Source organism: Periplaneta americana, chromosome 17 (genome assembly GCF_040183065.1).
Source record: "Periplaneta americana isolate PAMFEO1 chromosome 17, P.americana_PAMFEO1_priV1, whole genome shotgun sequence".
NCBI classification, from domain to species: domain Eukaryota; kingdom Metazoa; phylum Arthropoda; class Insecta; order Blattodea; family Blattidae; genus Periplaneta; species Periplaneta americana.
The window spans coordinates 118,950,767-118,969,882 of record NC_091133.1 but is presented as its reverse complement, the minus strand read 5'-3'; the positions used below and the strand labels follow the sequence as shown (position 1 = coordinate 118,969,882).

General features: G+C 35.9%; 1 protein-coding gene across 1 annotated transcript in view; it reads right to left on the bottom strand.

The window, feature by feature from the left end:
* Positions 1 to 5,950: 5,950 nt before the first annotated feature.
* LOC138692782 (uncharacterized) overlaps positions 5,951 to 19,116 on the bottom strand; it is a 47,978-nt gene continuing 34,812 nt past the window's right edge. Inside the window, exons 5-6 of the mRNA XM_069815988.1 lie at positions 17,133 to 17,225; positions 5,951 to 7,457 (exon numbers count right to left, since the gene is read on the bottom strand). Of these exons, the coding sequence (XP_069672089.1) occupies positions 7,321 to 7,457; positions 17,133 to 17,225 (230 nt within the window). The 3' untranslated portion in view covers positions 5,951 to 7,320. The remainder of the gene's footprint in view (positions 7,458 to 17,132; positions 17,226 to 19,116) is intronic.

Sequence of the window (19,116 nt, the reverse complement as noted above, 5' to 3'; positions counted from 1 at the left end):
TTTATCTATTGTTATCAGTAAGTAAATTGAGCCTTTAAAACAATAGTGCTTAAAAAAGTAAGCAATCACTTTACCAGGGGCGGCTCGTCCATAAGAGCTGCGGAGCTGCAGCACTCCCTGCTTTGACAGGGAAATAAAAATAATATTTATTTTAATTTGTAGAAGAATTGTTACAGCTTTTATTGGTAAATTACTTTCTATTTCATCTGGCCGGGAATATGGACTATTATCTTGTGCATAATCTTTTTACACGTCGACTGTATTGGAATTGACACTACATTCAAAGTCGTCCTGGGATCTGCAGGATGGTCAGTTCATAGAGAGCGTGTCTTGCATGGTCAGGGGGTAGAGAGGTGAAGGGAAGCAGAGGGAAACTGCCGCTGTTTAAAACCCATATTTCGCTGCAGCGGCTTGCAGAGCCAGGCCACAAGGGATCTTTCCTCTCCTCCCACACCGCTATTGTAATGCTACGTCAAATGGATTCTCTATTCCCTTGAAACTTAATGACAAAATTTTTATTTTCTTTTCACATACTTATTGTTGTAGAATCTTATCGAGTTAATATAACGAAATTAATATTCTCTTTTGCCTTATTATTACGTATATATCCAGCCTCCAGCAGAACCTAATATTTGCCATAACTCAAAATGATTGCACGAGTAGAATCCTTTTGATATAGCACGTAAAATACGAAAGAGACTTCTTTTCCAGTTTTAGAAAATTATTGACCATCAGTATATCTGAGTGTTGCTTTGGTGTGACGTCTTAATACCGTAACTTAACCAGTGCAAATTTAGAAGCATGAGTGTGTGTGAATTACAGAATATTAATTTTATTTTTCCCAACTTTCCCTTGCGGAGAATATTGATGTAATGAAGTGAAATTAAAGGGTCGTCCGTTATCCGACTTAAATCTTACTTAAGCTTCATCCAGCCGAAATAGTGCATATATGTAAGGAAGTATAACAATGAAATTTACACTAAGCATTTGTGGTTATGTGGATGTGAACAAAAAAATCTGTATTTTGTTTTCCTTGCCTCCTCTTCGGTGGTGATGCTGCATGGACTAGGAGTGGTGTGACAGATTTAGGACATTTGCCCCTAAAAAGCAAAATGCACGAATCTTCGCAGTCTCACCTGAAAAATGTCGTTTCATTGGCTATGTTACGCAACTCATACTGCTGTGCAATTAAGTGAAACGAACAGAACAAACATTCTCAAACATAATCAAGAAGTGAGAAAAAATCGTGAAATTATTAAAAATATATATATATATATATATTGATTGTATCAAATTTTGTGGCCGATATGAACTTCCCCTTAGGGGGCATGATGAAAAAACGATTCGAAGAACCCTGATGTGTTTCGTGGGTTGCTACAGTTCGTGAGTAATCTAAATCATTTGGAACATGCCACTGTTTAAGGTTATTCTAAGACAATTCAGAATGAACTGGTAGATTGTAAGTTGAGTGTCTGCCGATCTGAAATTCAGACTGAAATCGATGGTATTAGTTTTTCTTAGGGATTAGAAAATGGTCCCACAGACATCTCCCAACTAAGTCAGGAAGTTTTGGTTTTTCGATATGTAGTGCATTTATTTTTGTCCTATACTTATTAGTAATGGTATCAAGAAGTGAAATTTGTATCTACCGAAATCTACTACAGCTCTCCCAATCCACAGGTTCACGAGCCGCCACTGCACTTTACGCATTGGCAAAGAAAATGTAATATTCAATATACAAACTTCATTCAGTAAGAAATTAATGCATTACGTCGATCTTTCATGACGTAAATATTACACGTAACACAAATAAGTAACAAATTTAACATTCATGTTTACATTTTAGCCCTTATTATTCTGAAGTTACATCTGTAGTACTCATTTCAACAAGATTTATCATTCAACTTCTCCTAACCGTTTTGTTGATTATATGGCCCGTTTACACGGCCGTGACACAGTTATCATGAATGAAACAGGCTGTAATTCCAAGGATACTTATTTCTTAATGATTCTGAGTTTAGACGGCCGTGAAATCGTGATCTTATAATCTCTCCAACTTGAAATATTTATTTAATTTAAATTTGTGCTATAGTAGAAAAACATATGATACACATTTGCAAAGTTATCTTTTTGGCCCTCGCGCGCGCGCGCGCGTGTGTGTGTGTGTGTGTGTGTGTGTGTGTGTGTGTGTGTCTGTCAAACTCGGATTTCTCCTAGTTCTACAAACGAGCTTGTATCATAAGCAGGCTTCGATACTTTGGACCCGATACAATAAGTTTACTGTGCATGCACTATAGGTTGTTGACTCGCTGGAAGTAGATAGAGATGTGTTGAGGTAACAACGTTGCTATTTAGAGTAGAGTACGGTAGTATGGGGAAACACACATATGTACATTCTGAAAGTAAATATACATTACACAATGATAATGTCAAAAGAATGTGAAAAGCATTTATTCTCCTGTCTTTTATAAGAATTTGTGTTTAATTATACACATTGTTAATGGTGGAAATAAGCATGTAGCAATTTTAATTTTTTCATTTATATATTGGTCGTCTTTAGGATGTGTAGTTGCAGTACCGAATTGCAATGTACCTACTACAAGATACATTCTCAGTGTCTCAAACATAAATCTTTTTCGGTTATCTGCTAAAGTTTGTACTGTAGAAAGCTGCGCTCTACGTCGCATGACGTGATAGGAACAAAACGAAAAAACCTAACATCATTGCAGTCTCTAAGAGACAGTTCTTTATTCTCGGGTGACTATATGCGCACTAATTTGCTGTTTATGTTACACAGTGTTCCATATCCGTTATTTTTACATAAAATTGATTTCCACTTCTGTTTTACACGTTCAGAAACCGGTGTACTTGATGTCTCATTAATTCTCTGCATCATTTTCTAAATTAATTTGAGGGCTTCCGGCATCTCTTGCTCTGACTTTTCTAACCGTGTAATAGTTTCAGACACAGTTGGTTTGAAAACCAAATTATTCGTCAGAACCTTCAAATCCAGAGCGTTTTCCTTTGCGTATTTGTTGGCATCCATTCTACAGTACCCCCACTCACTGTACGCTTTACCACTATACTCAGTACGCCGTTATGCGGATTTCCCACTGAATTGCTCTATCGGGTCCGAAGTCTCGACGCCTGATCATAAGTAAAGCTGAGACATCTAGAACATTTGTCGTTAAGTTACGTGCACCCAAACTATAGCATAGCAAGTAGAGAGAGCGGGGGAGGTCAGTGTACTGACTTTGTACGCTGTCCTTTAGAGTAAACAACAGAGAATAAGGTGTATAGTCACATGACAAATAAACTGGAGCTCAGGTCACGTCATCATTACTGGATTTTCGAGTCTGTTGCAGTAAACACTACCTACGTTTTGATTACGTCTCCAACCATTTTATAATGTGTAGCAAAATAGACTGCAGCATCCAGCCATGTCCACCACCTAATTACAACTGGTTGCGGGGGTAGAGGGGCTCCAGGAGCCATTTCACTGAATTTAGTAACCCGTCCTGGTGCCTTAAACATATTTCTTTGACATTCGATATCAAACTGTTCACATCACTGTAGCAGGAGCGAACTTCTTGAACTATTTGATGTAGTCCATGGGCTAGGATAACTTTCGGCTAAAGTAGTTGAAGTTCCTTACCAACTTTCAACATATAGGCTAGCATCCGTGATGAAAATAACTATACCTACATTATCATTTTTTATTTCGTCTGGCCATAAGAGGGTAATTGATAAATTGTCGTTAAATAACTAATTGAAATTATATGATAGGTCGTGAGGGATCGACAGCCTGGCCTGATCACTCTCCCGATCTCAGTCCATTGGATTTCTGCTTATGGGGTCATTTAAAGGCCAGTTTGTATTCCAGACGTACGAGTATTCATAATGTGGATTCGCCAGCGACTTGAAGAAGGATGTCAGCAAATACGGCAGACTTTTGGAATATGGGAGAGAGTAAGGCAGTCTAAAATGCGGCGCAGAGCTCATGGTGAGATCTGTCAGTATTTTGTTATTTGCAATTGAAAGTTGCAGGGTTTTTTTAATTACTATTGAGATTTGTATTATTTTGTTATTTAGGTCTACTATTGAGATTTGTATTACTTTGTTATTTGCTACTGTAATAATGAAGGGTGTCTAGAGAAAACAGTGAGTGACGCAAAGCAGCATAATTGAGAAAAACAAGTTTTAATACCTGAACATTCCTGGTTTTTAACCAATGCAATGTACCAAATATGCCTATTTAACGTTACTTTATAAGGACATTTCCATTTTTAAATTATTGTGATTGGAGAGTTCTGTACTCCCAGTTTCCACCTATAGAATCCGTTAAAATCGCTTAAAATGGACATACCTTGTTTTCTTCCATTACCCTTCGTACGTGTGATAATAACATAATCAGCAAATGGCAGATATGCACCTAATATATGGACGTACTAATTGCAGTGCTACTGAAGCAAGGCATTTATGCGCTGAACAGTTCCCTAACAAGTGATTACCCAACAAGACCTTCAATTCTAATACCTTGTTCTTATCTCCAGTAGATTTAGTTGCAAAGAAATATTTAAAGGAACGCAACTTAACAATGAAGCAATATATATATTGATGTACCGAAGTACATATGATATTTCCATGCAGATATTCTGCGTCATCACATGATGAAAGAGTGATGGAGCGGAGAAAAATTCTCTCCGGCGCCGGGATTTGAACCCGGGTTTTCAGCTCTACGTGCTGATGCTTTATCCACTAAGCCACGCCGGATACAATCCCGACGCCGTTTAGAATCGTCTCAGATTAAGCTCCATCTCTTGGGTTCCCTCTGGTGGCCGCCCTCTGCACTACGTCATAGATGTCTATGAACGCAGGACCGAAGTCCATACATGTGTTGAGGTGCACTCAGATGAGTGACTGTTTGGCCGGGATCCGACGGTATGGGCGCCGTCTTAAATCACAAAGTGATTTATTACGCATATCATATATATATTGATGTACCGAAGTACATATGAAGCAATAGCCAAATGGTCTCATACTGGGTGCCAAGTTTGGAATCTTCCTGTTTCAGGCATGAATACATTTTTACTTTCTGGAACGGCGTTCCAGCCCAATTAAACTACTCAGTACTTCTGAATCAGACGTTGAAGAAGGATGTCAGCAGATACAATAAACACCTAGATTATGGGATAAATTGAAGAGTTCAGAACCATAGTGGGCCAAGCGCCATTTACTAAAACCGTAGAAAACAAGGGTAAAAATGAAGTTATTACCATAATTCAATGGAAACATATAATAATAATAATAATAATAATAATAATAATAATAATAATAATAATAATACATAGTACATAAAACTAACTTACTTACTTACTTACTTACTTACTTACTTACTTACTTACTTACTTACTTACTTACTGGCTTTTAAGGAAACCGGAGGTTCATTGCTGCGCTCACAGAAGCCCGCCATTGGTCCCTATCCTGAGCAAAATTAATCCATTCTCTATCATCATATCCCACCTCCCTCAAATCTATTTTAATATTATACTCCCATCTACGTCTCGGCCTTCTCAAAAGTCTTTTCCCTTCGGCCTCCCAACTAACACTCTATATGATTTCTGGATTCGCCATAACTGCTACATGCCTTGACCATCTCCTAATTATGTCGGGTGAAGAATACAATGCGTGCAGTTCTGCGTTGTGTAACTTTCTCCATTCTCCTGTAACTTCATCCCTCTTAGCCCCAAATATTTTCCTAAGCACCTTATTCTCAAACACCTTTAACCTCTGTTCCTCTCTCAAAGTGAGAGTCCAAGTTTCACAACCATAAAGAACAACCGGTAATATAACTTCTAGATTTTTTGACAGCAGAGTAGATGAGAAAAGCTTCTCAAAGTAAAACCATACGCTTATATATTTTATACAGATAATAAACAAATTCGGTACATAATGTTATAATACTGTAATATATTTTATAAAATAACATATTACATGTAATACATAAAACTATTATTACAGCTAGTTTATAACTGAGCACCAAGGAAAACCTGTTTACTAGAAGCAAAGCCGTTGTAAGTTCTTATTGGATTATGCAATAAGGTAGATCTAGGCGATGTTTGGATCCTGTGTCTCGACTCATATTACATTATTGTCGAGGAACTCATTCGGCAGTGTGATTTTAACCAATAGGCTATCTCAGAAAGTTGTTTTTTGAGCTTAGCCCCTTTCAAAGACAGGTCTTCAATAATCAGTGAAGAAATTCGGGGTGACAAGGAAGATGCAGATGATAGGGACAGTTAACCTAGTTTAATTAAAAACACACTTGGACTGTAATACAGTACATCTCTGGCATAATGTGGAATGTTTAATAGTAATATGCGTTACAAGAGCGGTGTGTTGAAATTTTCATGTTCGAGGAAAAGTTTGAAAAAGCGAAACGTAGTTGAGCTTTTTTAATTTCCGAGAATTGAAAGAAAACATACCGCTCGTGTATTACATTATTTTGTGCGAAGATCGTTTATTACATACCTGAAAGAGGAATTTCTAATTAGTTGCAATGAAATCTCCATCTTGGTTTCTGTTCAATGACGGCAAATTTGCAAAACAAAAATATCTATCTTCAACATTGTTGCTTTAAAATGTTTTCTGTGTTTACTATACTCCAGCTGGCCGTGATATACGTCTGTCTTCCACCCCCCCCCCCCAGTCTATAAATGCGAACTTAAAACAAACGGTAAGGTTATGTAATGAATTATTTTTCATTTTAATATTTTAACAATATTATTTATGTAACATATTGCAGCAATAACATCGGCATCTGGAATCTTGTTGATTTTTTTCACGGCTTCCTTAATGTTACTTCCATCACGAATGCAGTAACTTTAGTGGAGTTGTAGAGTTTACTTAATTTTTGCAAATATTTAAAAACAATAATTAACAGTGCAATTTAGGTGAAATTGCAGTAGTAAGTTTCCAATTTATAATTATTACTATATTGAACGTCTTTAAAAATAATATGTTAAAAGCCTAAAGCAGTAAAATCAATATGTCACTTAAGCGGTAAGAAAAGGGAAATTGTTCTGTGTGTTAGGTTGGGAATACTGAATGTGGAATTTTAGACTTTCCGCGGATTGGTTTTGTACGGAAACCAAGCAAATACGCACGATCTCGCACAAAATTTAATATTATATTAGTTAATATCTGGTTCGGAAGAAACCTCAGAATTGAGGAATATTCTCACAATATAGACCTATACTAGTATATAGTATAGTATATAGATTGTACTTTATTAGTTTTGCATCACTTTCGAAGACAACCTTAAATGTGACGTCCGTCGGAATCGCAGTTGATGTCGAAGTCCTCCAGTTTGAGACCCGTCTTCTTGAGGGCAGCTTTAGATGCTTCCAGACTTTCTTCTGATGGGGGATAATGTCTGTACGCGATCCATATCAAGGCTGTGAAATAAAATTAGAACTTATAATGTAATCTACGTAAAGAGTGCGACAATCTAACTAGGAGTTTTTTTTTTAATTGAATTGAATTTAACGGAGGGGGGGGCACTATGGCCCAGCACTGTGAACTTTTCAGATCTATTGCGCTAGCCCTCTGGTGACGCATTCCCAAACCCACACCGCCCACCACACTAAGGCCCAATTGTATAAAACTCCTTGACTAAAGATCAACTTTGATCGATGATCGAAAAGTAAACCGAGTTCAGACACTTCTTCTATTGTATAAAACTTTCCTGCGATCAAATTACCTTGGTTCAAATGCAATCTAAGTTCATGTGAAAAGGATTTGGCAACATCGCATAAACGGGTGAAATACGTGATGCGCGGACCATGTTATACAGGTTTGTTCAGTGTCGCCAATCTAGCGATTTTAACTCTTTTTCAACAACAATTTCTTTTAACTTTTATATTGCTTAAATAGGGATTTAGTGACCTTTTTAGCACCCCATAGTGACAAAATTTAATCTTTCTTTGTTGATAATGAGAAATCTAGCGACTTTACAACTACTTTTTCGCGACTTTCCGTGTTACACTCTGTTGGAGACACTGGTTTTTTGTGCAATGTAAATAATGGCGGACAATAAGAAGAAGGTTGACTGTTCTCCAAGTTGTTATCATGTTATGGTGTTTGATACTGCTAAACATAATAAAGCTTTATAAAACGACAATTTTCGTTTAGTGATACAGTTAATTGAACATTTATGAATGTACCTATCATATCCATTAATAATTAATGGTTGTTATAAACATAATATAATTATAGGTTATGTTATTTGATAAGTACTGCTGAACACGATAGAGCCTTATAAAATATAAGAATGTTTGTGTATTAAGGCAAGAAATTGAAAGAAATATACATATATAAATGTACCTAACATATCTATTAATATTAATAATAATGGATATTTTATTTGCACAATCTGTCACTCGTATATTTCAAACAGAAAAGAAATAACTGAACTTGGATCATCTAACTTAATCGGAGAAATTTCTTCAGTCAAAGTTGACTTTAGTTTGAGACAAATTAATCCCAGATTAGACTTTATACAACACAAAATTCCAAGTTCAGCTGAAACAAGGATCAATTTAACCTCTGATCTAAGATTAAATGGTTTATACAATCGGGCCTAAGACTCTCTGGTCCAGGTTTCGAGCAGGCAACCCCACTCGTCCCTAGGCCAACCCCCTCCATCCGTCGCCGGCCCGCGTTCGGGGAACGCTAAGGAATGATAATGAAATGGAAAAATGATGACGGAATGATGTAAATGCCTAATTTGGGGAAAAACGGGAGAGCCCCAACTGCGACCTTGTGTGCCACAAGTGTCACTATAGATTTTTTCAATGAACTAGGAGTTTTAATGGACGATGGTTTATGAAAACATGTATCTTTTGTATGAAAGCCGCTAACTGGAAATCGAATTGGCTGAAAGAGCTGGAAAGTGAAATAAATAGATTAGGTCTAAATTGGCTATGGAGAGAACTAGGGTCTATAAACACGAAAACTATTGGAAGAATAGTAAAAGAGAGGGCAAACGAAATTTCAAGACAAGATATTTTTAGTAATATGAAAGACCTAGGATCACTAAAATACTATAGGGAGGTGAAACAGTTTTGGGAACAGGAAGAATTCAAGGGAAGAGAGAACGGGAGTGGCACGGTGGAGATTAGGTATCTGGAGACTCAAGAATAGGAGAGGGAACGTAGAGAAGGATAAATGTTCTTTGTGTGGACTAGCTGAAGACGCAATGCATATTGCGTTAAAGTGTCAGGCAACGAATGATTTGAGAAACAGTTGGGTGGATAAAAAAATTTCTACAAATAAACGCTATAGTAGCTTATAAAAAAAATGAATGGTCACCTAAACGCAAGCAATCTACATAAATTAGGAAAATTTCTGTTTAGAGTTAAAATTAGATGGGAAGAGAAAGTCAAAGCTCTAACGGAGATGGAATTATAAATGTTGAGTAGTCACACGATAAGAAACTGCGAAGAGTAGTCAATGAAGTAATAGAATAATTCTTAAGAGAGTAGGAGTTTTAAATAAAAGAGGTAGACTTATTAGTTGATAATTATTATTGCTTTTATCATTATTAGTATTAATTTTATTATTAGTAGTATTATTATTGTAAACAGAGGATACTTATAAGTCAAATGTATTAATTTTCTGATATATTTGCATAGAGAGTGATGGCGGATTAAGAACTGGAATACATCTAATCCGCCATGACGTGAACAAAGAATAATGGACGATGGATTGGTCGAGGAGGTCCAGAAGCATGACTGCCCGATCACCTCACCTAAATCCTTTGGATTTCTGGCTATGGGGACATCGCTGTATGCTATACCCATCGACAACGTACAAACATTACACGAGAGTGTATCCAACGCGATTACCCCATACTTTTCCCAAAACATTTTTTCCAATAACTACATTTCCCAATACACTTATTTCCAAAACTTAATTTCCCAATAGAAATTTTTCAATGCGTTTTCTCCCAATATCCTTACTTCCCAATACATTTGGTTCCCAAAATTTCCAAATACCATTTTTTTATTCCCCAATATAGGGTTTCAAGATTTACATAATTGAATAGTGATTGTGGTATGTAATAGGTATGTTTATGCTCGACCATGCCGAAATGTAGTAATTATACACCTGGTACTAGCCTTTTAATGCACCTCATTAAAGTAGCCTACACCTATTCATTATAGTTCAGTTGTTCAGCCAATGAGAAATCACCATTGTACCATTATAAAACCGCAATCATCGATTATTCTCGGATATGCAATCGAAAGACAATTAGCGAAACGTCACGGAGGCTGGAAATCCAATACTGTCGCAGAAGGTTATGTTCTGTTACTATAATAATTAGCGTTAATTGTAGGCTAAATAATATTCAAATAAATTCAATTTGTCATCTCGTTTTTCAATTCTAAATCAATTTCCAGGTTATATCAATATTAATGTTCATGTAATTCTCTAGATCAGACGTCTCCAAAAGCGTACTCGCGAGTAAGCCCCTGAACGGAACCGAAGCCAGTACATAATACGCGCGCTCCGTCTCACCCATCCCCACCTGTACTGTACTCAATGTTTATGCGCAAACGAAGAGCAGTGGTGGACTGCCATTATCATTGTGTTGGTCGGCGTGTTCGACCGTTTCACACTATTTCTAATCATGGACGTAGTACATTCAAGGATGAAAGGGAAGAGAAATATATTTTCGTGTTAGTGGGAAGAATATGAAATGTTTAATTTGTTCGAAAAATCTTAAGAGTATGTTAAAATTCAACATATGAAAATAACTGGGACGTCTGTATAACTGTCGGTTATAGTCTACATAATAATCACTATATTACGATATGTTTACACACAGTTTCGCTAGATATACTTATAGTTTCTCGTTTCATTTTAGGTGAAATACATATAAATATTTTGATAAATTTGAAACAAGAAAATACAAACACAAATCACATACGTATCCTCAGTCTTAAAAAAAAAAAAAAAAAAAAAAAAAAAAAAAAAAAAAAAAAAAAAAACTTCTTACTAGCTATGTTCTAACTTGGAATATTGCAAAATAAATTAAGCTCTTTACAGAATGAGCATTTGTAAAACCGTGCGTACAGAATCTTTTCTAGATGTAATGCGAAATTAATTATTCCAGTATTGAATATTCCGCAATCAAAAGTAGAAGCTTCCTAGTATGTCAAAATAATATATAAACGTATCATATTTCTTAACCTTTTGATGTTATTATTTCTAAACATAAGGAGATCGTTGCCGCAATCCCTCACTGACCGCTCCCATCTGTTAAGGAACGAGTCTCTCCCCTTTCTCTACAGCACACTGTGTTCGGCGGGCAGCATCGAGATCACGAATGACTATACGCTTTTTGGAGACCTATGCTCTAGATTATATCAAGGTCAATGACATTCGTCCCTCGGAAAAAATCAATAATTTCGCGTCTAAGCACATCTCACAATTTAGAAGGTCACTTCCGCTCTTCACTTAGATAACCATAACATGAATATTTATGAATAATTTCAAGTTAGAAATACGGTCGAGCATAAAAAGTCGTATGAAACTTGCCTATAATGGTAATTAAGATGCTCTTATGAAACTTATGAAACTCGCTTGCGTTAGTTTCATAAACAAACATACTCGCGTCTTAATTACTACCATTACAGGCTCGTTGCATAATGTACTATTATATTATCAGTCATTATTCAACAGTGGTTTTCATTCAATCATCAAAATGTATATAGTATTAAAATACTGCTATATTAAAAAACACTTGATTAGTTAAAATTCGTGTTAGCTAGACATACTTCAGGACTTTGCCGTCCTATCTTCAGTAGCTGTTGAGCCAAATCAGCTGTTGTTCTTGTTGATCTAACTCAACTGCTACTGAAGATAGGACGACAAAGAGTCTAGCTAACACGAATTTTAACTAATTCAGTGTTTTTTAATATTGTAATATTTTAATACTATGTACATTTTAATGATTGTAGTATGCTTGTATTTACAATTTTATAGCATAAAATTGTGTCCTAATGATTGTAAATAGTCATCAAGCTTTTCTTCTTCTCTGTAGACTTCATGCTCATTAACAATGACATGAAAACAAGCTTGAATGCGGACTCACTTTTTATTGGGTTTCTTTCGTACCATCTGGCCTAATTTCATCTGTGAAATCGCAGTCCTCTCCTACGTTCACGCCTCAAAGCTTCTTTTAAGTTCTCTCCAGCGAATAGGGATTATAAAGAATGGACACTGAGCGAATTTTCCTGTGTTTTGTTTCTCTGTGCGCCAGCGGCTAGTTCCACTTTCAAGCGCTAGAGGTAGTGTAATCGAGCATATGCTAAGATTATAATTGAGAATAGAATTAAGGCACAGGATCCAAACATCGCCTACCTTATTGCATAATCCAGTAACGCTTTGCTTCAAATAAATTCAAGTTAACAGCTTTTCCTTATTTCTCAGTGACAAACTAGTTGTAATAATAATATTTTATATTTCAGATATCATAAATTATATTATAAAATAATATAATATATTATAAAATTAAGTATCGAATTCGTTTAATATTTGTATATAATATAATATAGGTATATGGTTTTACTTCTCGTAAGAGATTTGTTTTTCCATTTTCAGCGCTATCAAATCATTACATATTTTAATTGTTGTTGGGGTCAACGTCTGAACTCTCATTATAAAGGAACTCTAGAGTCTAGACATTACAGTTAATGACGGATTTATTATTTTATGGATCCAATTTATTTTATTTGAGTACATAATGTATTAATTGTATGTGTTATATTTCCGCTGTGTCGACTGCTAGCTGGTGTGATGTCAGCGCCAACTCTAGGGAGAAAGCAGAATCTGATGCTCTAGCTGGCTTGAAGGTCATTGAAATCGGTCCGGCTACATCAAAGGTACCGACGTGAAGTGTCCATTCTTTATAATCCCTATTCGCTGTTCTCTCTTTCTGGAAGCTGATTATATACGAGTAAGTACAACCGATTGCACTCCTGCCAACTCTGTACGAAGTATTTGTGCTGTTGGAACCTCCGGATGAGGAGCTGTCTTTCTGTTCAAATTATTGACAATATTGATTCTGCTTGTACAGTAGTGGCAAAAAAAACCGGACCGACCCTTGTAGCTGATTTCAGAGCCTTTTTCACTCCAGAGCACGATAGACTGGTAACTAACACTTTCGTGGTTCGAATCCTGACTCGGAAGGAAACCTTTTTTTTTTGTTCCTTATTCAAATTTATTCCCAATATTTTTCGATTGTTGGTAAAATTCATGTTCTGGGAATAATAAGTTAATTAAGTAGTAAAATATCGCTGCAATCGAAAAGTATTGGGAATAAATTTGAATAAGGAACAAAAAAAAGTTTCCTTCCCAGGCAGGATTCGAACCATGAAAGTCTTAGTTACCAGTCTATCGTGCTCTGGAGTGAACAAGGCTCTGAAATCAGCTACAAGGGTCGGTCCGGTTTTTTGTTTTTTGCCACTACTGTACAATTTCCTGGCTTGGCGGATGGACATGAGTTCCTTGCTTCAAAACATTGATGGAATTTTGTGAGCCTTGAGCAACGGCAGTGCCCCTGCATTCATTTTTCCGGATACATAACCAATAATTTTCATGATTTTAGTATTTCTTCTGTGACATACCAACCCATGCAACAGTAATTTCTTCCAACCTCTTGATGACACAAGAATTTGGGGTCCATCCATCCGTTTTGTTATCCAAAATAGAACTTGTAACTATAGTTACAGCCAATAAAGAATAAAACAATCGAAGAAAGGAAACGAGATTATTGGGAAAAATGGATGTTGGTAAAATGTTTCGGGAAAAATACGAATTGGTAAATATTAAACGTGGGAAGAGAGGATTGGGAACAGTCAATTGGGAAGAGTATAGAGGGATGATTCAATGCATGAGAGCAAATCCGACAACAACCAGGTGTGGTCACAAGAATTCGTGATTCATTGAGAAGAAGGACTGAAGCACGTGTAACAATGCGTGGTAACCACATAGAACACCTTCTGTAACCGATTGGTGGGTATCATAGGCCACAATACAGCATGGCCCATATCTCAACAGATAGGCCTATTTGTTTCCGGACAAAAATTTATAAGAACTTTTTTTCTAGTTTCGACCAATGGGGCCTACTACCTCCTGTAAAAATATGCGACACTTTTTTTAAAGACCCTGTATTATGGATCTTAATACACATTTATGTATTTTATTTGAAAGCATAAGGAATAGGCATCCTTCAGAAGTAATAGTATTTGATGACGAGGTTGATGGTTGGTTGTTTATAATGAGGTTATGATGTTTCCCGTCAATTTAATCAGAGAGAATGAGCAATCACTGTTTTCTAAAAATATCCCCCGTGTTAACCAGGAATTATGGACCAAGACTATACAATTCAGTATTGCAAAATAATCCAGACCTTAGCAATCTACACATTCTTAAGTTTAAAAATACAGTAGAACTTGGTTATAACGACATCCAGGAGACCTTACAAATTATGTTGTTATTAACGAGTGTCGTAGTAACCGAGATTCACATTATGAATCTAGTAGGTGGAAAATGAAAAACAACAAACTTAATTAGACTTATTTTAGATTTATGTATTGACTTTTAAGCCTACAATGAACATAATAAAATACACATAGGCCTATAATTATAAAAACAGTATTCTGTATTAAAACAGTTTGTTCAGTACTCACCAAACTACTTTACTTAGAAGTGAAGTAATCAGTCATTTTACTCTGTTGTCTTCTACTTTCCCAATACACACTTTCTAGAGCTAAATTACGTTCTATGTTCATAATTTCAGTTGCAATTTCACTGCTCCCTTCCCTAGCTTCATAGAACATGTTCATAATTCTAATGACTTCTAAAGCGTCACTCACTTCTTTTAGTGGCCATACTGCGTTAAAATGCGTGCACTTGGTGAAAACGTCCTGTCGAAACTGATCTAATACCGCATGAATTCGGGCAGGTAAAATGGGGTGGGGAATCCGCCTGCATTCCAGAGATTTATGACAGAAGGAGACTGTTAAGAATTTGTCAGGGTCAGATTTCAACAAAATATATCTTAAAATACTTTGGTTCTTAGAAAATCTTATTCCAAACTGAGGCTGAAAATGACGTTATATGCGAGGTAGACGCATATGCGTTTGTCGTATTGAGCAAGGTAGAAAAGTATATGTCTTATAGGGAATTAGTAGGGACCACAGAATATTTGAGTAGCTTAATATCAAAGACGGACATCTGTCGTCTCCATAGTTTTGATCTAGAGGTAATTTTTTAATTCACAGTGTTCTTTGTAATATTTAACACAATTTATTTTATAAATATAGTGTTAGAGCTTCCATATGGTTTAACTATAACTGGAAAGAGCATGAAAAATTGTATGAAAACCACAGCTATCTAAATTTCGATTCAGGTCAGATGTCCGTCTTTGATATTAAGCTACTCATTTGACGTTATAGGAGAAGTGTCACACAAAACGAGGTCGCTATAACCAAGTTCTACTGTAAAGTGAAAATGTTTGTATGATATTTGATAAATTTTATTATTATTTTAAGTGTTACTAGCATTATATGTTACTAATATTATTTATTGTATTTATCTGATGCATGTAACCTATAAGATAAAACATTGTAATAAATATATTTATAGAACATTTTTTTTTAATTAATAACAGTGCATATCTACAATAAATGATTTCTTAGCATCGCCACAGATACACTTGATTGTACTTGTCACTATCCATGCCACTAGAGAGTTATGGAAAATTATATTTTCCCCGCCATTCATAAAATATTTTGATATGATACCTCTTGCACAAAAGGGGAGATCTATAACTGAAACTTGATTAATATATTGCAGTATTATTTATATTTATCCTGGTAATAATGAACAGTTTGACTCGTAGACATTTTGTTTTTCAGCATTAACTTCCCATGACTGTATGAGAAGATTCGAAGAGAACGGCAGTTACGTAGACCTTCGCCCCCCCCCTACTACCATTAATGCACAACACAATGTCAATACGGCGGTTGCTGTCGTCTGCGATACAACGAACTTTTCTGTTGATTTTCGAGTTCGTCATTTTTTTTTCTGGTTATTATATGCTTATTTAAGTTGTGTTAACTCTCGCTAGTGGTTTTATATTTTATTTTATGCTCGACCATGCCGAAATGTAGTAATTATGCAACTGGTAGTAGCCCTTTAATGGACCTCATTAAAGTACACCTATTCATTAAAGTTCGGGTGTTCCACCAATCAGAAAATACCATTGTAGCAATATGAAAGCGCAAGTATCGATTATTCTCGTATATGCAATCGAAAGGCAACTAGCGCGAGATTAGACATTATTAAACTCAGTCTAAAAAAACAACACACAAATTAAAATCAATTCACCGTCCTCTTCCAGCCTTTCACAAAGCACATTCCCGAAAATTCATTTCATCAATTGCCGGAAAAAATCAATATGGTCGAACATAAAAAGTCGTATGAAACTTGACTATAATGGTAATTACGACGCTCGTATGAAAATTATGAAACTCGCTTGCGCTCGTTTCATAAACATACTCGGGTCTTAATTACTACCATTATAAGCTCGTTGCATAATGTACTATTATCCGTCTTAGTATTTATTTTATTATTGTAAATATTATTTTATTACTATTATTATTATTATTATTATTATTATTATTAATGAATTAATTTCTATTACTATCTTTGTATCATCTCCGTCTCGGATATTCTATTATTATTATTATTATTATTATTATTATTAGTATTTCTAACATCAACATTATTATTGATCTCTGTAAAATTTATGTAGACTACTGGACTGTACCCGAGCACGAGCATATGCTCATTTCAGATATATATTCATGTGTATCATTTCAAATGTAAATTGTGAATAAATTTGAAAATTTGAATTATTGTAACTCAGGTGTAGGACAAAATTATATCGACAATATTGCAGTAGCAGGCAACAGTGATTGGTTGAAACTGAACGAATTTTTATATGGAATTGGTCACTGATTGCATGAACGAAATAGTTTGCATGATAAGGTACTTACGGTTGTAATTCAGTAATGGTATACATCCACCGATGATGTGATACCCTTTCTCCTCTTCCCAAGCCAGGACATGGTACACGGCCTCAAACCCGGCTGCGGGAAACAGACAAGTCATTCGACGCAGGACATCTCATTGTAACAGAAATTTCTGACAATTCTACAAGCACAGTCAACTACAAATTAATTATTTTTCTCTCAATATAACTTGTTCTTACACTGGACACAATATAAAATGACAAGCGAAAATAATAGTCATTTACGTGAGGTCTTACGAATGAATTCAGATGTTTAAGGCCAAGCTGTCGGGCGAGGTTGGAATTTAGAAACGAATACATGAAACACTTTCGCCCTTGTACCGTACAATATTTTACTTCACACTATGTCGAATTTCCTTATTTTTATTCAAATAATATTACGATAAAAACGCTACGCTCAGTCCAGAACCCACTATTCAAACAATCTACACCATTCATGGAAGAATCTAGTGATGAGATAAACTGCTCTTTTGTGATCACTGTTCGTCCTGTGATTGCTCATTTATGATCACGGTGATCTTACACCAGCGATGGGCGTTTGAGTGCATTTGCCCTCCGTGCGCACGGGGAATTCCAAGTGCGAGCGCTGTAGTGTGCCAGCAGCTATAACAGATCTCACAGCTTTTTAATGAGCTAAATTTAGGACTGCAGGGAAAAGAAATTCTTAATACATAATTTACTGGAACAACTGGATAATATCCACGGCAGACCAATATCGATAGTCGACCCTACTCGCTGGCCACTAGTCACCGGGCCGTACCGAGCCGTATCAAACAAAATATAATCGAAATGGTGGTAGTCAAATTCGCGACTATATTCTTAAATAATTCACTCCATTAGTCAAGTTCAAGGTTTTATGTAGTACAACGGCGGTTTTTTGAATGCATTAAAAGAAAATGAAGATGTAATAAGATCATAAACTAGGTTATCACAAGGAAATTAACAGGAAAAAAGGTGTGTTTCACGGAATACCATTAAAATGACGGAAAGTAAATTTCCGGTTAATGTTCGCCAAAGCGTAAAGTACGTAATTATGACGGCGTTGCTGTTTTATTTCTGGCCTAAAGAAAAATACCTAGCCTTTTACGAAAAAAAAAATGTAGGGACCATGAAATTATTCACTGCTTTCATTATAGACCTATTATTTTTTTTTATCAATATTACGAATCAAAAACTGTCATATTATATAATTTTAACTACTACATGGACGAATGAAATCAAGCTAACCTAACCAAAGCTAACCTAACCTAACCAAAGCTAACCTAACCTAACCTAACCAAAGCTAACCTAACCTAACCAAAGCTAACCTAACCTAACCTAACCTAACCAAAGCTAGCCTAACCTAACCAAAGCTAATCTAACCTAACCAAAGCTAAGCTAAGCTAAGCTAAGCTAACCTAACCGAAGCTAACCTAAGCTAATCTAACCTAACATAACCTTCGTAAATGCAAGGCCTGTAACCGGAGCAAGAAGGGATCTCAATCATTTAATCTGCAATGTACACGCAAAAATAAATTCAAGTAAGGATCACGTCCCGAGCCTCTCCTCTAAGGCACTCGTCATAATTTACTCGCAATATTTACGCAAATACACATTGTCGCTAACAGTGGCGCTATCTCTCAATAATGTTCAGAACGAAGGAGGTAGACAGAGAGAGAAAAAAATTTCTCCCGCCAACTACGCCACACACCAATGTCATGTTCTTATGTTGGTGACATTGTGTATTTACTTAAATTTGGTGATAAACGTAACGGCACGGTTCAAAGCGACCGTGCTAATTCTCCAGCATAGCGATCATTTCCCATCCTTATCTAAGCGCATAGAATTTTTAACAATGAAAATGTATTCTATCCGATCTATTAGAGGAATTTACATCAAGGTTCCACGATTTAGATTGCCTGGAAATGGATTTGCGTATTTTTGCTACATGTTCCTATTCCAACTGATTA